The sequence below is a fragment of the Bos javanicus genome, chromosome 29 (genome assembly GCF_032452875.1).
Source record: "Bos javanicus breed banteng chromosome 29, ARS-OSU_banteng_1.0, whole genome shotgun sequence".
NCBI lineage: Eukaryota > Metazoa > Chordata > Mammalia > Artiodactyla > Bovidae > Bos > Bos javanicus.
The window spans coordinates 11,028,512-11,053,591 of record NC_083896.1 but is presented as its reverse complement, the minus strand read 5'-3'; the positions used below and the strand labels follow the sequence as shown (position 1 = coordinate 11,053,591).

The following is a 25,080-nucleotide window of genomic DNA, read 5'->3' as shown; positions in this document are numbered from 1 at the left end:
TAAAACCAGTACAAAGAGTAAGCCCTGTACAGAGCAAGCAAATACACAGTCCCAATTTCTAGCCTCTTAAACCCTCTGACCATCTTCATCTGAGAACTTTATTGGAATTCAACTTAGTACTTTAACAGAAGAACAAGGTACAGTTTGCATAGCCCTGGTTTGCTATTTCTCTACAGTTTTTTTTTTTTTTTTTTTCTTTTTTCATTGCAAACTTTTCAAGATAAAGACTCAAAACCCCAGAGAATGCCTGGGGTTTTGGAGAATGCCTGATCTCCCTTCAGCCAAAACAGGCATCCAGTTACTACAATAAATGAGATCATAGCTTCCCTAGTCATACTGCTGTAGATAAGAACCTGTCAGCATTTTCATTATAAAACCTTTTTCTTCCCTCTGGCTTGAGAGACCAACCATAGCAATTTGCTGAGGAAATAGCTCCAGCAAAGGGCAATGCACAAAGCTCAAGCACAGGGAGAAAATGTTTTCATTTTACAGAACTCAAGGAAGGTTTATTTGGGAATTAGGCAGGCTGCAGAGTTCCAAGGAGCATTTCCTCCTGATGGTCATTTGGTCTTTTAAAGAAAGAAAATAAGGTTTACTGGTATGTAAAGCAAAACTTTCTTAGGCAATAACTGTTAGGCACAGGGTTATCTACTTAATACCTTCAAGCACCAATATCTCAGGGAGCAACAGCTATGATAGCACACACACATTATCCAATCTGTGCTCACATGGAAGGGACTTTGGGGGTTGGGAACAGTCTCTCACAGACTCTCTGGGGTAAAAACACGGAAGGAAGGTTATGCCAGAACTACTTCTCACAGGAGAAAATGGATTATGCATGTTATAATACACTGGAGATAATAAATAAAATCTTCTTAGAAAAAAATGACGGCACAGTGGACACTCGGTAAGTGTGGGTTGATTATAGCTCATATCTCTTCTGGTTACACAGTAAGTATTTCTTTCCTTTTCTTGAATCCTAGATGTAAAAGTGAAAAAGCCCCTTTCTAGGCTCTTTCACACTATGTTCATATGAACAAAAGTGAGATGGGAAGGGATGGCATCTTCCCAGGGAAAGGAACAAAACTAATATCTGAAACTGAAATATGTTGTTGTTCAGCTGTTAAGTCATGTTCAACTCTTTGCTCCTCTGTCCTCCACTATCTCCTGGAGTTTGCTCAAACTCATGTCCATTGAGTCAGTCGGTGATGCTATGTAACCATCTCATCCTCTGCTGCCTGCTTCTCCTTTTGTCTTCAATCCTTCCCATGAACAGGGTCTTTTCGAATGAGCCAGCTCTTCACATCAGGTGGTCAAAGTATTGGAGTTTCAGCTTCAGCATCAGCCCTTTCTGTTAATATTCAGAGTTATTTCCTTTAGGATTGATGGGTTGATCTCCTTGCTGTTCAAAGGGACTCTCAAGAGTCTTCTCCAGCACCACAATTTAGAGCATCAATTCTTTGCAGCTCCGCCTTCTTTATGGTCTGATTCTCACAGCTGTACATGACTACCAGAAAAACCATAGTTTTGACTAAATAGACCTTTGTCGGCAAAGCACACATCTATTCAATGGCTACAATGTGCCAGGCATATTAATTGCTTTCTCATTTGACTGGTATAATGAACCCATTAAATAGACCATCTCCATTGCATAGATGAGGAAATGAAAGCTCAGAGAACTGAAAGAGTTTCCCTAGCATCACAAAGCTAACGGTCCAATCACAGGACACCTTCAAATACCAATCTCTACACTCAGGATGTGTTTCCTATTTCTGTTTGCCTCCCCAAGGGCACACTCAGGTTTAACTCACCCAGATTTAGCTTATCTCTCTGCTTTACCCAGATGACAGGATAGGCATTACTTTGCCCACAAAGGTCCGTCTAGTCAAAGTATGGTTTTCATGTACAGATGAAATTATGTATGGTAATCATGTATAGATGTGAGAGTTGGACCATAAAGAAAGCTGAGTGCAGAAGAGTTGATGCTTTTGAACCGTGGTGTTGGAGAAGACTCTTGAGAGTCCCTTTGTCTGCAAGGAGATCCAACCAGTCCATCCTAAAGAAAATCAGCCCTGAATATTCATTGGAAGGACTGATGCTAAAGCTGAAACTCCAATACTTTGGCCACCTGATTTGAAGAACTGACTCATTGGAAAAGGCCCTGATGCTGGGAAAGACTGAAGGTGGGAGGGGGAGGGGATTACACAGGATGAGATGGTTGGATGGCATCACCGACTCGATGGACATGAGTTTGAGTAAGCTCCGGAAGTTGGTGATGGACAAGGAAGCCTGGCTTGCTATAGTCCGTGGGGTTGCAAAGAGTCAGACACGATTGAGCGACTGAGCTGAACTGAGAATAGGATCTAGTCTAACGCGCTTCCCCTCCTCCTCTTCCTTTCTCCCTTCTTCCACCCAGGGAGAAGGTACACCTTCAATGTCACATCATTATCTTCTGCTGTTATGTTCTTTCAACACTCCCAAAGAAGTGCTAGATCACAGATATCAGTAGTAGACGTGAGTTCAAAGCCAAACTCTTTTCTTTCTGACCTAGTTCAAGGTCTTGAAAAGACCAGATTAATTTGTTATCTCCAACAAAGTCTTTTCTAATATCCTAAAGGTAATCATTGATTTGCTGGTCCTCTCAGACAACCCTGTTGTCTGGAGTAGGGTTTCCTGTTGAGGTATAAAATTACTTTTAAAATATAAATGATTTTATGGATCCTCACTTGATATTAGTTGTACATATGAAGAGATGATATCACACATGGATTAATGGTTTTCTTCATAGAGCTATTTTGAGTAGCATGTGAGTTTACTTATGTGAGGTCCTTAGAACAGAACCTTGTGCATGAACATTCAATAAGATTTAACCCAACCTTCTGTGTTTATTGGGCTTCCCAGTGGCTTTCCCTTGTTTTTTGTGTGTATATTTCTTAGTGCTGGTTCAGTAGTTAAACTGAAAGCATCTCAAGGCAGCAACTATATCTTACTGTGTTTGAGTAACCATGAGGTACCCACCAGAATGCTAAATATAATAGGGAGGAGAGAAGTAGTTACTGATTCTGGACAAATGTATCTACCTGTCCTCAAAAATGGAAATTTTTGCAAAACATAAAGAGAATAGTTGGAGACACAATTCCAAGGGGAAAATCAAAGTCTTCTAATCTTAGACAGTAAACCAATATACATGCTAGTAGCTACCAACCATATTATTTGAAAGCTTATGGAAGTGATATCATGAACCTCCATTTACTGCTATCATTATTTGAGATGTAATGCAGTGATATTAACTCCTGGTTGGTTTGGTCTATGCTGTGGATATTAAGGCATTCAGAGTACATTGGACAGCATATTAGAGATTGTGACTATTCTCAGCATGCTCGCTCATCAGATAAAATGTTTTAAATCACCTCAGAAACTTGGATAAAATTTTAATAAAGATAATGAACATCATCAAAAATAACATATTTTATGTTAGGAGTTACACACACATACACAAAAATGATGCTTAAAAATATTATGCTACTTATGAGGTTTCTAGAAGCTATAATTTAGGGCAATGTTCTTACTTCATTTGACCCACTCATTTAAATTTTCATAGGAAAAATGATTACTGAGTATTTAATCATCACTGCAATGTACAGTGTGTCCATAAGGCTAAAAAGAACATTCATATAGGTAAATAAAGATAGAAATATAGATGGAAAAATTATAAAAGGAGCATTGAATGATTTCTACTGTACTACATCTAGAGTTAAAATCTGTGACTTATATTGAAATAAATCCATGATCTTCTGAGAAAAAAGGCTTAAATGCAACAATATCCTCTTGGCATATTATATTTATAATCTATTAGTTCCTCCATAACTTACTAAACAAGAATGGCTTACTAGTGATGACATATCTAGGCATCTCACCCTAGACAGCAGGTATATCAGTCAGAGTTCTCAGAGAGAGAGAAAGAGGTTGCCTATAGGGAATCAGCTAACTTCATTATGGAGGCTGAGAAGTCCCGAGACGTGCAGTCGGCCAGCTGGAGACCAAGGAGAGCCGACATGTAGTGCTGGTCCAAGTCTGAAGCCCTGAGAACCGATGGTGAGGAGAGTCAGTGGTGCAAGTTCTAACCTAGAAGCCAGCAGACCTGAGACTCAAGAACTGAAATTTCACTTTGAGACCCAAGGTCAGAACAGACTGATATCCCAGGTCAAAGCAGTCAAGCAAAAGAAGTTTCTTCTTGCTTAGCCCTTTTGTTCTATTCAGATGTTCAACTGACTGGATGAGACCCACTCACCCACTTTAAGAAGCCCAATCTGCTTCATTCAGTCTAAAGATTCAAATGTTAATCTCATCCAGAAACACCCTCACAGAAACACCCAGAATAACTGGCCAAACACCTGGGCAGTTCATACTGGCCCACTCAAGTTCATACATAAAATTAACCATCATACCGGGGTAACACGTTGAGTAATGCCTAGTCTATGTTTCAGGGAACAAAAGTTCTAGGAAGTCTGAAAGCACAACAGGTTCTCAGAGGCAAACTGCTAAAGAAAAATGAGAAATGAAATAACAAAAAACACACCACTTATTTTTCAACAAACTCATTCAGCAAATCTTTACAGGGACCCACAGAATTCTCCCAATCATTCAACACATATATATTGGCTGCTTTGTATGGAACAGGCACAGGTCTATTTACTGGATCTTTTAGGTAGTATACTAAATAAATAAATAAATAAATGGCCCCTTACCCAAGGAGCTCATGGTTCAGATAGACAAATAGGATAGGTAAACTGAATTTGCAACTGAACATTAAAGTTAAGATTCAAGTATTAAGTACTGAAGGCTGAAGGAATCCAGTGGTAATTTAATCCAGAAGGGACTGGAGATGGTTTTACCGTATGGACTTTGGAACTTTACTTGAATATCCCTAAGTGAGTAAAAGGTAAAAGGCTTCATAACAAATATAAAGAATAAGTCTGAGATTTTGCAAGATCTTCTAAATTCTAGTATTCAACATTCCTTTTTGTGAACATATTTTAGTGACTGCATAACTTTAATCCTCTTTGCCTTTTGTTATTTAGAGTTTCTTTCCCCAAACGACTACTAAAAAATAAAATTTGAAAAGGACATTGAACTGGCAAGTATACTTTGTCAAATAGGACACAAAGCCTATACAACCTGCTTCTTTGGGACATGCAGGACCTCTTTCATTCATTAGCTCATTTTTCATTTTCTCTTTCTGGGTCAGATTTAATCTAGGTTTTTGTGGGGGTTTTTTTCTTGGTGTGAATTATATAAACTTCTTGATTCTGCCTTTTGTGGCATTAAAACACTTAACAATGTGTTTGGTAGTTTTAAAGTACTCCTCATGTGCTCTTAAGTGAATTTCAAAGTGCTTGATTGAAGAACACTGTTCAGTTGACTATTAACAGTCTCCAAATTTTTCACCAGTCTGCAAAGTAGCCTTAATGAAACAGGAGACAAAAATATGCACTGAATATTTATCACATTTGAGGCACTGTGCTAAATGTTTTCATGTGTGATATATCACGTAAACCTTAAGGCAGTCCTGTAAACAAGCTGTTATTTTTTCCTGCTTTTTACAGATAAAACCTGTCAATTTCTCTTCTCTCACTTTCATTCTCAGAACTTCTAGTTTGTAGTTGGAGGTTATGGCATATAAACATAACACTGAGTTAGAAATTAGGAGACCCGGTTTCTAGCTGTGGCTCTGGGACACAGTGTGTGATCTTTAGAAAGTCACCTCCTGAATGCGTCAGTAACCTTATGTAGGAAATGAGAACATGAAAACTATAGGATATGGTATATTAGATCACACTCTTCTCAAAAAAAAAAAAAAAAAAAAAAAGCATTTACTATAAGGCTGAATCTTCTTACAGATGTGCTTTGCATTCAAACTCAGAGTTATGCCCAGGAGAGAAGGTATAAATTAAAATTTTTGCAAATTGACTCCTAACATATAGGTCCAAAGAGGAAGTTGCCATTTGAAAGAACCCCATAGTTAATTCTGGAAATGAGTGTATGCTCTAGACATGAACTATTTGGGCTCAAATTTTAGATCTGTTATTTGAAAGCCATGTGACTTCAGGCAAGTTACTTAAACTCTATATGCCTCAGTTTCCCCATGTCTAACATGGAGACAACTCTTATAACCCATTTCTGAAGATTATAATGAGAATTCAATGAGTTGACCTTTGCAAAGCATACGTAACAGGATCTGAAACATCTGCTGAGACAGGGATGAATGGCTTAACTGTGTAAATAGCTATTAACTTGATGTACCCATTTTGACCACTTGGATTTTTGGCATTTCAGAAATTTTTAAACTGGAATACACCAATATAGTCTTGGGAACTCACACCCCATTAACTCAAAGTCTGATAGAGTTTCAACTTTATTTAGAGGGAAACAAATTGATTACCTCTTATAAATCAACAAGGTAGAGCTATTTAAAGCTGGGGAATGTTATAACATATAATGTAACTTGCCATCACTAAAATGAATGTAGCAGTATCAATCACCAAGAGTCATAAAAGATTTAAAATATATCTCAGTAATTCTACTTATTCTAGACTATACAAAGGAAATAATTTCAAATAAGAAAAAGATTTATTCCTCAAGATATGCTTTTGATAGTAGAAAATTGGCGGGGAGAGGGGGCAATTTTATCTTTTGGGCTTCCCAGGCGGCATAGTGGTTAAAGAATCTGCCTGCCAATTCAGGAGATGCAAGAGACCCGGGTTCGATCCCTGGGTCAAGAAGATCCCCTGGAGTAGGAAATGGCAACGCACTCCAGTATTCATGCCTAGAAAATTCCATGGACAGAGGAGCCTAATAGGCTATAGTTAATGGGTTGCAATAAGTTGGACACCTGAGTGACTGAGCCTACAGCACAATATTATCTTTGGGCTGAAGATTCAAAAATAAGAATGTTAATCTGTTATATAGCTATTAAAATATATAAAATCACTCAGTTGTATCCAACTCTTTGTGACCCCATGGCCTATACAGTCCATGGAATTCTCTAGGCCAGAATACTGGAGTGGGTAGCCTTTCCCTTCTCCAGGGATCTTCACAACCCAGGGACAGAACCCAGGTCTCCCGCATTGCAGGTGGATTCTTTATCAGCTGAGCCACAAGGGAGGCCCATTAAAATATATACACAAATTCTAATATTCATTTAAAACATTCAGAAGTAAACATTATGATACAACTAAATTTTTTAAATGAAGATATATGTGGACCACCACCAACAAAATAGTACCAGGAAACTAGAAAAATATACATTAAAATATTAGTAGGTTTTATCTCCAGTTGTCTGAGACAATAGTGCTTTCTAAAATTTGTTTTCCTTCTGATTTTATGGTTTTTAAATTGATTTTAATGAACACAAATTATAAAATAAAAACAAAGAATATACCAACATAGACACTGGTAATATTCATATAAATAAAAACTGTTCTACAAACGACCAATATACATAGTGATATAGTGATTAATGCATCCTCTGGGACCACCCCTCTTTGTAACAAAATTTGCTGTTTTAAATAAACAAATGAGCAAATAAAACCACTTTACCACCACAGAAACTTGAAACTGAGGTTTGGAGAGGCTTGGAAACGCCTACAGGCTGGTGGGAACTGTCCACCAGAGAGGTGCTGACAGACTACAACCTTGGGAGCTTGTAAAATCACCCTCTGGACGTTGAGAGGCCACAGACCAGTTCCCTTTCCTCTTTCTCCTCTTTCTGATGTCTTTCTCCCTTTTCATCATCTTGTACTTTTCTTCCTTCCTCTCTGTCTCCTACTTTCTCTCTCTGGTAACTATGGAGATTGGGGTGGGGGCAAAAAATGACCCTTGGAAAGGATAGTATCCTACTATCTAGGAGAGTATCTAACCTTTGTAGATGTTTAATCATGCTGGATTATGTTTTTTCTTTCCTTTTACTTCTCTAGTAAAAATTTCTTCCTTCTTTTGATTCACTCCTCTTTTTCTCTATTTTCTTTCATTTAAATCTCTCTTTCTTAGTCTCATTGTTCTTTCTTTGGGGAGAGTCACCATTTAGACAAGAAAGAGGTTGATTTCTACCAGATGATTCCTTTCCTTAGAGGTCAAGCATTTTTTGTAATGTCTACACATTCACTAGAAGAAAAAAAAAAAAGCAGGTTGCAGGACTCTATAACTTTTCCAAGAACTTCTCTCTATCATAATCTATCAAACAGGAAATTAAAGGCACTGAATGTGCCTCGGGGTCTTAATGGTTTGATTCTATTGAGTTGTTATATTAACAAATGACTATTTATGGGGAAGAGAGAGGTTCCTTAAGGTATGAGGCATATATCAATAAAATCTTACTTTGAGTTTAAAAGAAAGCAAGGAATAATTGCAGAGAATATAAGACTTTACAAAGCACTTTTATTAAGAAATAATAAATACTAGAGAAATATTAGGGAGTATGAAGATATTAGGAAATATCAGCAAAACTGACATCTTATCTTTTTATGTCTTGCCTGGGAAATGGCGAGAAAAAGGAAAAGAAGGAAAAGGGGCACATGGGGCTGCGGATCCTTGCAATGTAGTCAAGGAAAGAGAGGAAAACTATAGTCTGCTGTGAAATTACATTCAGAACTTTGATCTTTGCAGAGGGAGAAAACAGAGTTACATAAAGACAAAGCTAACGCTCATTTTCAGATAATGACACAGAAACTATTATGAGCAGAAAAAAGCCTTTCAGAAGCCCTCCTTTTCCATGCAAAGTCCATTCTCATAGGCAGCATTATATGGTTATACCGTATGGACTGCAGCAAAAAGAGAACTGATGCAATATGGAAACTTTTTTGAACAACTGTGTTTATCTTGTTGTTGTTTTTCAGTCACTCAGTCGTGTCAGACTCTTTGTGATCCCATGGACCGCAACACACCAGGCTTCCGTGACCTTTGCCATCTCCTGGAGTTCGCTCACACTCATGTTCATTAATTTATCTTATGAGACCTTAAGATCAGGTGGGACTGTGGTTTCTGTATTTTAGGGAAGGAAGTAGAATCCCTTCTCTCAATAGATGTGTAATTCCTGGAGAGAAGAATGGCATCATACTTATACTTGTATCTCCAATGTCTATCACAGAGACTGGGATAGAGCCTAGCCCAGAAAGACACTTCACATTTATGTTCATAAGTAATACAGTCAGTTAACTAAACTGAATGGTGACCAGGATGCAGCAAGGGTAGGGCTCTGGAGATTGCTAAGTGACAAAATAATATTATTTGGGGTTTTTGCCTTGAAAGCTCAAATAACTCAGCACCCTTCAAGCCATTACTCCATTTGGGATAATAAGAATAGTTTAAGTACTTTTGAAACACTCTGGCTTATACGCAAACAAGGTTTTAGACTTTGCCATACTAACTGTTTTCCAGGAAACAAAATAAATATCCATCCTAATAAACTTATTTTCAAACTTCCTAGATAATATTGAAATGAATGCACTTTCAGAGCCTCCATACTGACATACCTCCATGAGTTTTTAATTTTTTTCAACAGCCATTTAAATCCCACTTTCATTGATAAAGATTCAACTAAAATCATCATTTTATTTGTTTCCTTAAATAATGAATATAGTTAGTAGAGTCTGACTTTGAGATCATGGGGACAAAGCTGTTTATTGTCACAACCATCTTACTGGTTGCTCGGTAAGTATTTATCTTATCGATAAATACTTGTTAGTTGAATGGAACAATGGTATCAGTTTTTCATTCATTTTTATAAACACTTTTTGTTTTATGCATGCTTTACCAATATATAAACTGCTCTTACATTTTATATAAACACTTAGCAAAGAGGAAATAACTTCAGAGAAGTAATAATCGAGCTCATAGCAAAATGAACAATTTATCGAAAGAAATACCCTAAGAGTAAAAGAGGTAAAGAGGATCTTCTTATAATTGATGTACCCACTCCCCACAGTGAAGTTATGAAAATAACCAAGGCCATATAAAAGTATCAATCATTTGATGAATGCATATTTACTAAACATTGGATGTATCTCATTTAAACTGCATTCTTTCAATGAGATAGAAACATGCAATGTGGTAGTTATTACTGTGGCCATTTTATCTGTGAAAAAAACTAAGATTTAGAAAAATCATGTATTTAGTAAATGATACATCTAGTTTTGAAATCCAGCCTATAGGATATGCCACTTTCCCACATTTTGTTCTGTTATTATGTGTCAAATAGTGTTGAAGAACTTCACTGGAGAAAGGCTAGAATAGAAAGCTCCATTATTTCCATATCTAAGATTCCAAGGTGGGGACCTTATATCAGCCAGTAAATAATTAACCAACTGTTAAGTAAGGTTATAATATAATCATCAATCCCATTATACAAGGCTTTTAAGAATTATCTTATTCAAACATACTCAGCAAAATAAAATGGAATAGACCCTCTAAAAGTATTAATTTATTTTCAGAGGCTTGGTTTTTTTCCCAAAGAACATTATCTGCCAACCCACATGATTTAGGTATTTCACTCTACTGACACGGTTTTCTCAGAAATTTGACTTTGTTAAACTGAAACACCAAATGGAATAGAACTTAAAGGAAGTTAAACTAATGTAATTCCCCAGCATTAAAGAAAAAGTGTTTGTAATTATACCAGTTCCCTGCAATACGATCTGAAAATCAGGGAAAACTTAACAACATAAAAGAGACTTCTTTTGAATGTCCTGTTCAATGCATATTCAACAACATTCTGCACACCAATAGCTTATCTTATTTGATTATTAGCTTGTATTTAATTGCCCCTGGCAAATAATTCACCTTTGTAACTAATCATTTTGCACTGCAAAGCAATTCTCATATATTTATTGGAGTGGATTTTAAACAGTAGCCATCGCTAAGAGGCTACTGGAAATATAATTAGAAGAGTGAGTAGCTAGATGCATGCGGGAAGCGTTGCAAGTTGTGTGAGGAAAGGAGCTAAAAAGTTAGTTACTGGTGCTGTTCAATTACATACATCTTCCGGACAGCGATGAACATGCAAACCTTCAACAACCCTCAGACCTTTTCAGGGATTTTAAAAGGAGCATGAGGCTACTGTTTAGTATGATCAATATTTCTGGAACTAACTCTAAGGTATAGACTATCAGATTAAGTAAAAAAAAAATAAAAATAAAACATATATCTCTGACAGTAACTTTACTATTAAATGATTAAATGAAAAACATCATAGGAGAATGTTAGGGCTGTAGAGGATTATCTCATCCATATCTTTCATTTTATAGAAGAAAACCCAGGGTCAGAGAAAGGAGATTCTCTAGGCACAGCCAGTATAAGACTTATGATTTTGACTCCGAATTTTTCCACTAAACCTACGCCTCCTCTGAGCATCATCCATGAAGTTGACTGTGTATGTTCCAGTAACCCCACTGCCTAAGGTGCTTGTCAGCATCCTGTGTAGTCAGTCATGTTATCGTTCAGAACAGAAGAGATCGTGTGGCTTTTAATCACTTATAAAAGTGAATTTTCAGCTATTTCATGTGATGTTCTTTCTCCCTCTCTTCCCCTCTCTCCTTAGAGAATCACCATAGTAGCCACAAAAGTGTTTTTACACAAACAGGCAAGACACCCCCATCCCTCACCACCACAGTTTTTCACAATGAGAAAAAAGTGAAGGTATGTCCCTAAGAATAAGAGGACATGAACTCGGACCATTAGGGGGCTGAGACTGCTCAAATTCCTGGCTCTGTAAGTCTTTCTCAGGGAGTGCCAGCTCCCAGAGTCTACCAAAAAAAGTTTCAGAGGCTGAGCAACGAACGGTAACCTGCTTCGGAAACCTTCAAACCTCATTTCCTTGGGAACACCAATCACCTTTACAAAAAATCTGGGGTGGGACAGTTATTCACAAGAAACTCACTGAATAATCGCGCCACCTCTGGATAACATTTCTGAGTGTTGACTTCGAGTGGATTGTATAAGCTCAGAGAAAAATACACAACTGGGGGCAACACGAGCCTGGCTCCAGGTTTTTCTAAAATAAAAATAGGCTCCTCAGTTTGCAAAGTGCCAGATTGCAAACTGATACGTTTCGTGTCATCTCAAGTCCATCCACCACTCCAGAAAAACCCTGACGGCGGGTCCTGCGGGTCCGGGTGAGTTCAGGAGGAGTGACAAGTTCAGGAGCTGGCAGCTCAGCTGTCACAAGCCCAGTCGCCAGCTAAGTATAGAAAGAGATCCCAAGCCGAGAGCCACCTAATGCGTCCCTTTCCGAGGATTTATCTGCTCTTGGAGCCTCTGTGCATTAGCGATCAGGGTCCCGTCATGAGTCACGACCGAGTTATCAAACCCAGCCACAGATGCCGGGACATCACTGAGGTCCCCGGGCCCCCAAACCCAGCCGGCTCCCAGAGAGAGCCGAGCAAGCCTGAGCTCTGTCACTCTCCCAACAGGCAGACACATAAACAAATAATAAAAGGAATTGTTTGTTCCCCTCCAGGGAGGCAGCATGCATTAAAAAAGATATGAACCTCATCCTACCTTGCATCCAAACATCAACGACAAAGTGTTGTTGGTGCAAGCAACTTTGCAGTGGCAAATCATTGGTGTAAAACAGTCAGGGTCCTGAACAACAAGGGACATTCCTTTCGAGCTGCGGCAGTGGCAGCTCGCTGGGGGACCCGACCACGGTGCTCACCCGGCACATGGAGCGACAGCCTAGAGGCGGCGGCCACTTCGATCGCTGGCCCCTGCGCCCCGCGCGGCCATCCCAGCGCCGGGGTAGAAGCCACGCCGCGGGCAAGTACCAAGCGTCTCGGGGTCTCCCTTCCCTGGGGAACGAGGCGTGGGGGGAGGGACAGAAACAAGAAGGGCTTTCCACCCCCCTCCTTTTGGTGAATTTGGGGGAGGGAGGTAAATTAAAAAAAAAAAAATCAAAAAATAAAAATAAAAAGGAAGCCGGGCGCGCTTAGAGGAGGGTTCAAAGGAGGTGGGGCAGTATTACCATGTAAAAGAATGTACCCGCCTACTCGCCCCAGTCACACAAGATTGTCATGCGAGCTGAAGGGGGCTGAAATTATTCTCCCTGAAGGGGAAAAAAAAATACTGCAGCTCCTGGTTTGGTAAAAAGCCAATGGCTTGCTGCAATCCAGAGTCACCGTGGGGAGCGCTGGCCGGACGAGTGGGGTGGGAGGGGGTGCGCGCGCGGCTCGCCAGCCTCGCCCAGCCAGCCCGCGCGCCCCGGGCCCCCCCCCGCCCCGAGGAGTCCCGGGGTCCCAGTGGGGGTGCTCCGGGCGCTGCTGGGACCCGGAGATCTCACTGGGCTCTCTTTGCCTCTGCTGCCCTCGGAGAGGCGACCTCCGAGCTGTCCAGGTGAGGGGAGAGGCCCACGCGGAGCCCTGCAGAGAGCATCCTCCCCTCCCTCTGACTTCAGCTTGCCTGAGTTGAGGCCGGTACAGGCACCTGGGCCAGAAGTGGGCTGAAAACAGCTTCCCGAGGGCCCTACACCTCCTTGACTTCTGTGTCAGCGAGCCTACTCACGCCCTGGGTGGTAGATTTGGCCTCAGCCAGGGCTTTATCTGATACAACATTTTTTTAAATTCAAAACGGAAGAGTCCGCCCCCTCCCTACCTTGACGTCTTAGGGGCTCTAGGAAGCTCCAGAAGTGTTACTGTTGTTCCGGAAGTATGAATGACAAGATTGGTGGATGCTGTATTGATTTTTTCTTTTTCTTTTTTTAAGTGAGGCTGTCAAAATTGCAAAAGATCAAAAAAAAAAAAAAAAAAAAAATCAGCATGTGGCTGGCCCAGCTGCAAAATTGCTTGTCAGAGACAAAAAAAAGAAAGAAAGGAAAGAAAATGTGATAGTAGGTTGCAGAATAGGAAATGGGTAGAACTAGCCCTCTCTGGGTGCCACCTGAGTGCTTGGCACTCTGCCTCACAGATGGCTGGCGGAAAGAGAGCAAGTCATCAGGATGTGGAATCAAACTCTGGCTCTGGTGCTGAGGATGGCTTTGTGTAAGTTACAGTGTTTGTGCCTCAGTTTGCTTCGTGGGCTCATTAACTCCTACCTTGCAGAGTTGTCATGAAGACTAGAGACGATAAACAACACCTTCCCGTGGTCAGCCTTGGTAGTCCATGGTAGGTGCTCTGTACTTAAATAGCTTGTTGTCATTCAGTTGCTCTGTCATGTCTGACTCTTTGCAACTCCATGGACACCAGGCTTCCCTGTCCTTCACTATCTCCTGGAGTGTGCTCAAAATCATGCCCATTGAGTCAGTGATGCCATCCAACCATCTCATCCTCTGTTGCCTCCTTCTCCTCTTGCTCTCATCTTTCCCAGCATCAGGGTCTTTTCTAGTGAGTCAGCTCTTCTCATCAGGTGGCCAAAGTACTGGACCTTCAGCTTCAGCATCTGTCCTTCCAATGAATATTCAACTTACATAGCTTAGCTCTTGTCTTAGCCTGAGAGGTAGATGTTACTGGACACATGTTTTGTAGAGAAAAAATAATATCTAAGGGCTATATCACTTCCCCAAGTCATACAATCAATAAGCCATGAAGGTAAGATTCAAATAAAATTGATGGAATATAAAAAAGCATTATCACAGGGTACATCACACATCTCTCCAGAAGCATGTTCTAAATTTTCCAGATTTACTGGAGGTCAGGCTTGTCCAATTCACATAAATGTAGTCATTTCAAAAGTCTCTAAGTGGTCCATGAACTCAGATCTCACTTGAAACGAAGCAACTTAGTCCTCAGTATCTATAGCAAGCTCTGCTGGAACCATGCTGTCCTGATGTAGTTTTCCCAAAACACCAGACCACTTGTCCTCTAAATTAATACAAGTCCAAATACCACTACGGGCTTCAACTTACAAAGTTCCAGGAAGAATAAAAGAACAAAATAACTTGCAAGCTGTCAAGTCAAATACAGTATCCTATAAAATTTCCCTCACCTGGCAACATCCAAAATAGCCCAGCCTCCCTCCTGTCCCAAGTTAATGGAAACCAAACCAGATCGCATCCAAATTCTGTGGAGTGCTTTTAAAAAGAGAAACAAAGAAACAGAAAAGAATGATAAAAGAAAAAAATGCATTCTCAGGCTCACCCCTACATTCTCATTCCATAAGCCAAGAGGATATCAAGAAATCTACATTTTTAATCAGCCCCCTGATGAGAGGAATATGTGTCCTGCCTCCAAAATGAAGACCTCTTGAAGGGAAATCAATACGGAGCAAAGCATGAGCAAAGATCAGCAGGGAAAGACAGTTGAAGTTGAGGCAAGTCTGGTTCTAACTGAAGAGGGCAGCTGTGTCTAAAGTTTTGTGGTTATGATACTAAATGTAGGCGTCCTTACCTAGTTGATTTCTCTAGTAGGAATTGGGGTTAATTCAATCCAGTGCATATCTAGGGCCTGCCAGGACTCAGGCGGTGATACATATATGTGCTCAAACATACCAGGTCACATGGTAGGGGCAGAACTCTGGTCTGGTGCCTGCTGTGTAATCTTAAAGTCACATTCACAGACTAAGTGTATCCCTTAGCATTTTTTCCCTGTTAGCATCAAATGTGTGATTGTGTGAGCACTTCCACCTACAGAGCGTCTATAATTATGGCTGTTTTTCCAAAGGAGAATGGATTCTAAAAAAGTTGTACAATATTTCCCTTATTCATTAGCCTATAATTTAGATTTCAAACACCCCAAAAGTATTGTATGCTCTATATTGTGATGTTCCAATAATAACTAACACAGTCTTTCCCTAATGAATTACCCAGGCTAAGGCTGACCTCCTATTCTAGGGCAGCATTACAGGCTGCTAGGCTCAAGTCATTTCCCATTTTCCAGCTTGTGCTGGTTTAGGTTAACAAAGACAAATGACAAAATATAAAGGAGAGTGTATATTTCATTCCTCGATCTTCTGTTGTTTAATCAATGGAACTTCATTGATTATACCTCTCTCTCCACACACACACACACGTGTGTCTTATGTATATCTGTTATCTGTTCATATACATCTGGCAAAATGCTTTTCCTTAATTCTTGTCTCTTGATAATAGCTCTGGAGTGAAGTGAAAGTGGGGGAGGAGAGAAAATGTTGTTTCCATGACAATGCATTCCTTAGTTACAGGCAGTAACCACTATGGTTAACCAAATGAATCACTGTTACCTTAAGATATGAACACACTGCATTATTGGTCTGAAAAGCTAATTAGGGAGTATACTGCATGGAGGTGTACTGCAGTAATTTTAGGAGAAGATATTACTAGGGAATGCCAGGAGATGATGCACTGATTTTAATAGTCAAAATAACCACCCTTAATTACCTCAGTGATTGGTAACATTTACAGTTCTTCCTAATAATCATCACCTTTGCAAAATAATACATGACAACTACACACTCTTAAACATTTTTCCTTCTTACAACTTTTCTCAAAATAGACTCACAATCATAAATGATCATAATGATAATCAGGATTATCAAAAAATATGATCAGGGTTTAATTTGATTCTTTTATTTACTGCTATCATTATTATTCCCAATCCCAAATCAGGACAAGGCAAGAGGTATTAGCTATTGACGTAGCTTTTTTTCTTCCTTTATTGATCCCATCCACAGCAATTTTTTAAGAAGAGGTGGTTCATGGTGGAAGGGAAAAGCGTGTAATGGACACCAGGAGCCATGATGTTTCTTCCTATTGACTGTGTGACTTCGAGCAAGTTACTCCCTCTCTGAGCCACAGTTCCCTTGTCTGTTGAGATGAAATGGGTACGCTAGAGTATCTCTAAGTTTACTTTCAGTGCTGAAGTTCTCTGAGTGGTTCTTACAAATAAAGGATCTGAGATGTAAAGGAAATTTGAGAAGCCATTTCTTTCAGTCACCTGTCTCAGAAAATAAACTTTTTGATAGTGCTTACTATTTGATATGCTCTACTATAGTGTTTGCTATATGTAATGTTATCAGTTTGGCAGCGGGCTGAACCCAGATTCTACCCTTGAGAGCCAACTGTACCTAATTCCAACCTTTCATGATATCATGCTGGTAGTTTGAAATCAGCCATGGAGGAAGTATTTCCACATAAATTGGAAAACACTCTATACCAAGACTTTTTTTTTCTTCAGAGAAGCATCTATCAGCACAGCACTGGTTTCAGTACTTTATCTACATTAACTTATTTAATCTGCACAACCTCTCAAACTTACACACACACACAAACAGGAAACTGAATCACATGGAAATTAAATAATTTGCCCAAGCTAACACAATTGATAGACAAGTCAACTAAATGAATCAACTAACAAAAAAGCCGTGATGGCTTTCAATAGCAAATGTTTATTTCTTCCTTATGTGAGACATCCTTCATAGTGTGACCCTGACTCTAGCTCATATTATTCCATGAACAGAAGAGCAGCCTCTATCAGGGGCATGATGTTTTCACGGCAGAAGTAAAAAAATGACCAGTGACTCAGTATGCAGTGGCTCTTAACATTTCTATTCAGATAGGAACACATATTCCTGTTTGCATTTTATTAGCCAAGGCATGTCATGTGGCCAAACCCAACGCCAGTCAGGTGGGGAAGGGTAATCCTTTCACAGTGAGGAAGGAGAACATTTGGGAACAATAATTTACTAAATAACAGCTTAGCTGGGTGATAGAATGGGGATTTGAACCCAAGAAATCTGACATGATAAGCCAAGTTCTTAATAAGTAGGCCATTCTGCCTGTGACAGCCAACACATCTTTATTTTTCACCTATTTTTCATATTAGGGTCTGTTATTTAATAACTCTTTAAGAGAGTGACTCCTATAAAAAAATCACAGTAGGTACAGAAAACATATAAGAACTTTGGAGTGAATCAGGTATGCTTGGTTTGGCAGTATTCACAATGTGATTTCAACCTTTAAGTATTTTCCCTATACTCCCCATCCCTACAAATGACTGTCCACTTATTTTCACTTAATCTTTAGTACACATGTCTTCAACTAATTAATTTATCAATAATTTCATAACACAAACTACAGTTTTTATTATTGAGCTTCTTGAAATTAAGGTGAAGAGGCATATGAACATGTCTTTCTGCCAAAAATGAGTTTGTAAACTAAGTGAAGATATTGTCATAAAATAAAAACAGTATCTCTGACAGTAAGAAAATATATATACAATTAAGTACTAAAATGTACTTGAAGTCCATAAGATTATTTGGCCCATCTAGTTAACTTCTCTGAACTATCATTTCTTATTCTTTAACTGGTATTGCTATAAGGCTTAAATGAGATAATGTGTTTCAAAATGTCCACTCCTCTTATCTGGTTTGTGATAAATGCTCAGTAAACTGGAGACACTTTATGTTGATTTCCTGTTTTGTTTTTTTTTCCCCAATAAAAGTTAACTGGAAAGAATAAACCCATTAGATGTACCCAATACGTATAATCTTTATACAGAACTCTTTAACTTTTCTTCACAATTTTATTCTCCCAAAGACGCTCAGGCCCTTTCTCAGGTTTTCCACATTCCTCTTATTGAGGAACACACAGCTGCAGTGAGGGTTTGTGTTAGAGTCAGGACCCATAAAACCTGACTCTGATACCCATCACGCCTTCCCCATGATGGCTGCTCCTCGGTCTTCTCTGTAATTTCCGAGTCTTCTCCTTCTATTCACTTGCCGCCAAGTACAGACTCCTTTGGGCCAGTCATGCTTACTGACTAGTTGGCCATTATTTGAGGCATACATGCCATGCTTGGTTGACCTTTACTTGGAATAATGTTCTTATTTATAGTCTGGAATGATCGAGTCAATAAATGAATTAATAAAGAACAATTAAATCTATGGGTTAAGCCAGCCTTTCCACAGCTACCACGTAGGCTCTTGGTGAACTAATGTAGATCACTGTTTGTCTTTTAATTCAGTCCTTGGCCCCCAACTTCCTCAATGAAAGGAATACAACCCTTATTGAGAAATGTCATTCCATTAATTCAGAATCCATTTTACCATTTTGTTTTAGCAGCATGAATTTTGAAATAATAGCTGTCCTTAGCTTCAATAAGATAAGGCACAATTTTGGCTCTAAGATGTCTCATGATATTCCACTTTCACTCACAGTGCCATTTTGAGAAAAGCAACTCCAAAATATCACCCTCTGCACCACCTGTGAAAGTGTCCTAAATAGGAAAAGTCAAATGAAAAAGAATTCTGCCTAGGTCTTTTTGTTTACCAAATTTGGTTTCAGTGTTGAAGAATAAGGTTTGGGTCTTGGGTTCCAATCTTAGCTTTGATACTTACTATGTCGTTCTGAGTTAACCACTTAGTCTCTTTGACAGTTAATTTTCTCATGCATTAAAAAAGGAGAGGGGTGTTAAATAATAACATCTGTACTACAGGGTTCCTCTGAGAATTAATTAAAATATCATATATGAACGGGGAAACAGTGGAAACAGTGTCAGACTTTATTTTTGGGGGCTCCAAAATCACTGCAGATGGTGACTGCAGCCATGAAATTAAAAGATGCTTACTCCTCGGAAGAAAAGTTGTGACCAACCTAGATAGCATATTGAACAGCAGAGACATTACTTTGCCAACAAAGGTCCATCTAGTCAAGGCTATGGTTTTTCCAGTAGTCATGTATGGATTTGAGAGTTGGACTGTGAAGAAAGCTGAGCACTGAAGAATTGATGCTTTTGAAGTGTGGTGTTGGAGAAGACTCTTGAGAGTCCCTTGGACTGCAAGGAGATCCAACCAGTCCATTCTGAAGGAGATCAGCCCTGGGTGTTCTTTGGAAGGATCAGGCTAAAGTACTGGAATGATGCTCCAGTACTTTGGCCACCTCATGTGAAGAGTTGACTCATTGGAAAAGACTCTGATGCTCGGAGGGATTGGGAGCAGGAGGAAAAGGGGACGACAGAGGATGAGATGGCTGGATGGCATCACCGACTCGATGGACTTGAGTCTGAGTGAACTCCGGGAGTTGGTGATGGACAGGGAGGATGGACAGGGGTGATGGACAGGGATGGAATTTGCGTGCTGCGATTCATGGGGTCACAAAGAGTCGGACATGACTGAGCGACTGAACCGAACTGAACTAAAGTGCCTGGTGTGCATTTTTTTTTTTTTTTTTTTTCATTTTCAAGTGAAGTGAAGTTGCTCAGTCATTTCTGACTGTGCAACCCAGTGGACTGTAGCCTACCAGGCTTCTCCATCCATGGGATTCTTCAGGCAAGAATACTGGAGTGGGTTGCCATTTCCTTCTCCAGGGGATCTTCCTGACCCAGGGATTGAACCCAGGTCTCCCACATTGCAGGTAGATGCTTTACCCTCTGATCCACCAGGGAAATTCATTTTCAAAGTAAGCATTTATTTTTAACAGTATTTTTTTCTAAATACAAAACTAAAAGTTTAATATAGAAATAATTTGGAATAGAAATTATTTTCAATAGAAAATATTGTCAGGTACAACAAAAGCAATTTAAAAGTACTCACAATTCCATTGCTAGAGGTACCTAATCTTAATACTTTGGAGGATGTGGTATGCTATGCTAAGTCGCTTCAGTTGTATCCTACTCTTTACAATGCTATGGAATACAGCCCACCAGTCTCCTCTGTCCATAGGATTTGCCAAACAAGAATACTGGAGTGGGTTGAATGCCTTCCTCCAGGGGATCTTCCTGATTCAGGGATCGAACCCCTTTCCTGGTGTCTCCTGCATCGGCAGGTGGTTTCTTTACCACTAGTGCCACCTGGGAAGCCCAAAAGAGAGTCACAAGTGTGTGTGTGTTAGTTGCTCAGTCACATGCAACTCTTTTCAATCCCATGACCTATAGCCCACTAGGCTTCTCGGTCCATGGAATTTTTCAGGCAATAATACTGGAGTGGGTAGCCATTCCCTCCTCCAAGGGATCTTTCCAACCCAGGAATCACACCCATGTTTCCTGCATTTCCTGCATTGTAGGCACATTCTTTTACTGTTTGAACCACTAGAGAAGCCCACTTTGGAGGTTCAGTTCAGTTCAGTTCAGTCACTTGGTTGTGTCTGACTCTTTGTGACTCCATGGACTGCAGCACACCAGGCCTCCCTGTCCATCACCAACTCCCGGAGCCCACTCAGACTCATGTCCATCACGTCAGTGATGACATCCAACCATCTCATCCTTGTCCCCTTCTCCTCCGGCCTTCAGTCTTTCCCAGCATCAGAGTCTTTTCCAAAGATTTAGTTCTTCGCATCAGGTGGCCAAAGTATTGGAGTTTCCGCATCAGCATCAGTTCTTCCAATGTATATTCAGGACTGATTTTCTTTAGGATTGACTGGTTGAATCTCCTTGCAGTCCAAGGGACTCTCAAGAGTCTTCTCCAACACCACAGTTCAAAAGCATCAATTCTTCGGTGCTCAGCTAACTTTAGAGGTTACACTTCCAGTAATGCTTCAACAAAATTGTGTTTAAACTGTGTATAATGGTGCAGGCTAATTTAGAAAATAATATACCTTTGACACCTGCCCATGCTTTTTGGAAGAAGTCTTCCTATAAAAATACTATCAATAATGGCACAGTATATTAATATTGCGTGGCATATTTCACAAGCCCTTTTTTGACAGGGGTCAAAACTATTTCTGAAATCAATATCCTGAGAAAAACACAAGTGTTCTTGTGAACAAATATTTGCACATATCCATAACAAAATTATTAGGCTAAATCTTATAGATAAGGAATTCTTGGTGTTAAGAGCATGAACATTTAGGCAATTTTAATGTATACTAGCCAATTTATGTTTGTATTAATTTCTATTTCCATTAAAATTTTATAGCACTCATTGTTCTTCTCCATTAATAACACACTATAGGAGTTATTTCAGCCAAACTCTGGTGGTAAGATTTTTATCTGTCTGAAGATGCTATTTTTATTTTATTAGGTTATTTTATTGGTTTGTACATGATAGTTTGTGGTTGTTGTTAACTGCTGAGTTGTATCCCACTCTTTCGCAACCCCATGCTCTATAGCCTACTAGTCTCCTCTGTCCATGGGATTTCTCAGGCAAGAGTACTTGAGTGGGGTGCCACGTTCCTTCTCCAGGGGACCTTCCCCACCCAGGAACTGATGACAGGTTAGTTCAGTATCAATTACAGGCTGCCAGTTATTTTCTCCCAGTATTCTGTAGAGTCAGTTCAGTTGTCTTTTCTCTGTAAGTGCTCAATTGCTTCCTGCTGATCAAGTTTTTTAGTTGTTTTAGCCTTCTGGAGATTTACCTCAATGTAATTAGATATTGAGTTTGCCTTCTTTATCCTCTTTAGGTCTTCTTTTGATTGCTGCATCCTGGGATTCATGTCTTTAATCAATTCCTTAAAAAATGTGAAGGCATACCACTTTTCATTTTTCTCTCCCTCTTGCTATCCTTTCCCCACCTCCACCTTAAACTGCGATCACACACGTATTTGCCGTTTTTGTTGTGTAGTTTCTAAGGCATGTCTGACTCTGCAACCCTGTGCCCTGTAGCCTGTCAGGCTCCTCTGTCCATGGGATTTCCCAGATGAGAATACTAGAGTAGGTTGCCATTTCCTTCTCCAGAGGATCTTCCAACCCAGGTACTGAACGGGCAACTCCTTCATTAGCAGGCAGATTCTTTACCACTGACCCACCAGGGAAGCCCCACATATATATTTCTTTTCCCTTTTTTCTTATACTTTTTATTTCTTTAGCTTCCCTTGCTGCATTGTGGCTAATTTCTTCACGTATCTTTCTATTTCTTAATTTTGTCTTCAGTTCTTTAAAAAATATTTGTATTGTTTTAAATTTTAGTTGCTATACTTTCAGTTCTGAAAGTTCTGTTGTTTTTTTGAGATATCACTGAGGGGTTATATGTTTAAGGTACACAAGGGGCCTCCATAGTGCCTCAGACAGCAAAGAATCTGCCTGCAATGCAGGAGACCCAAGTTCGATTTCTGGGTTAGGAAGATCCCCTGGAGAAAGGAATGGCAACCCACTCCAGCATTCTTGCCTGGAGAATCCCATGGACAAAGGAGCTTGGTGGGCTGCAGTCCATGGGATCACAAAGAGTCAAACACAACTGAGCGACTAAACGTGCCAACACAGACACAAGGTACACAGTGTATTTGTACACATATATTTATACACGTATACACAAATACACAATATATTCGTACACATATATTTATACGGATTGACCTCTGTAGTGTTAGGAACACCTCTGTCACCTCACATAATCACCAGTTATTTTTTGTGGTGAGAACCTTTAAGATCTGCTCTTTCAATAACTCTCAAGTATCTAGTACAGTATTACAAACTATAATCACCATACTATCCATTAGATCCCCCAAACACATTTATCTTACAATGGAAATTATGTATCCTTTGACCAACATCTCCCCAGTTCCCCCACTCTCCAGGCTCTGGTAACTACTATTCTACTTCTGGCTTGTATGAATTTGGCTTTTTTGGATTACGTATGTAAGTAATACCATACAGTATTTATCTGTCTCCGACATAGTTCATTTAGTATAATGCCCTCCAGGGTCATTCATATTCTTGCAAATGGCAGGATTTCCTTCTCTTCTATGGCTGAATAATATTCTATCACATATATATTCCATTATATATATTGTAGAGAGAGATGTATGACACAGCCTCTTTGCACTAGTCATCTGTTGATGGACACTTAGGTTGCTTCCATATGTTGGCTATTGTGAATAATGCTGCCATGAACATGGGACTGCAGATATATCTTCAATATCCCTTTTCCTTTCCTTTGGATGTATACCCAGAAGTAGGATTGCTAGTAATTCACTTCTTAATTTTTTGTGGAAACTTCATACTGTTTTCATGGTACCTATGCTACACCAACTTACATTTTCATCAACAGTACACAGGGATTCCCTTTTCTCTACATCTTCACTAAGACTTGATATGTCTTGTCTTTTTGATGATAGTGATTCCAACAGGTATCAGGTGATATCTCATTGTGATTTTGATTTGCATTCCCCTAATGATTAGTGATCTTTTTTTAATTTATTTTTTTAATTTATTTATTTTAATTGGAGGCTAATTACAATATTGTAGTGATTTTTACCATACATTGACATGAATCAGCCATGAGTGTACATGTGTTCTCCATCCTGAACCCCCTCTCCCACCTCCCTCCCTATCCCATCCCTCTGGGTCATCCCAGTGCACCAGCCCTGAGCACCCTGTCTCATGCATCGAACCTGGACTGGCGATCTGTTTCACATATGATAATATACATGTTTCAATGCTATTCTCTCAGATATCCCACCCTCGCCTTCTGCCACAGAGTCCAAAAGACTGTTCTATACATCTGTGTCTCTTTTGCTGTCTCGCATACAGGGTCATCATTACCACCTTTCTAAATTCCATATATATGTGTTAGGAAGGAAAGCTATGACCAACCTAGATAGCATATTAAAAAGCAGAGACGTTACTTTGCTAACAAAGGTCCATCTAGTCAAGGCTATGGTTTTTCCAGTGGTCATGTATGGATGTGAGAGTTGGACTGTGAGGAAAGCTGAGTGCTGAAGAATTGATGCTTTTGAACTGTGGTGTTGGAGAAGACTCTTGAGAGTCCCTTGGACTGCAAGGAGATCCAACCAGTCCATTCTAAAGGAGATCAGTCCTGAGTGTTCATTGGAAGGACTGGATGCTGAAGCTGAAACTCCAATACTTGGGCCACCTCATGCGAAGAATAGACTCATTGGAAAAGACCCTGATGCTGGGAGGGATTGGGGGCAGGAGGAGAAGGGGACAACAGAGGATGAGATGGCTGGATGGCATCACTGACTCGATGGACATGAGTTTGAGTAAACTCCGGGAGTTGCTGATGGACAGGGAAGCCTGGCGTGCTGCCATTCATGGGGTCACAAAGAGTCGGACATGACTGAGTGACTGAACTGAACTGAACTGATACTGTATTGGTGTTTTTATATCTTAATGTACCTATTGGTCATCTGTATGTCTTCTATGATCTATTCAGTTTCTCTGCCCATTTTTAATTGGATTGTTTACTTGTTTTTGTTACTGAATTGTATGAGTTCTTTATATATTTTGA

The 25,080-nt window shown here is 39.7% G+C and overlaps 1 protein-coding gene and 1 long non-coding RNA gene across 8 annotated transcripts in view; one reads left to right on the top strand and one right to left on the bottom strand.

Annotated features, from left to right (window-relative positions):
- Window positions 1–25,080, bottom strand: part of DLG2 (discs large MAGUK scaffold protein 2) — a 2,330,119-nt gene that overhangs the window by 1,408,047 nt on the left and 896,992 nt on the right. The window contains exon 1 of one of the 7 annotated variants that reach the window (XM_061406109.1): window positions 12,553–12,957. The exons of the other annotated variants lie outside the window; for them this stretch is intronic. Coding sequence (XP_061262093.1) covers window positions 12,553–12,654 — 102 coding nt within the window. The 5' untranslated portion in view covers window positions 12,655–12,957. Of the gene's footprint in view, window positions 1–12,552; window positions 12,958–25,080 lie in introns of those variants that run through there. 7 annotated transcript variants of the gene reach the window in all.
- Window positions 13,076–16,925, top strand: LOC133241056 (uncharacterized). Its single transcript, XR_009734495.1, has 2 exons — window positions 13,076–14,150; window positions 16,633–16,925. It is a non-coding gene; the product is annotated as an uncharacterized LOC133241056 (long non-coding RNA).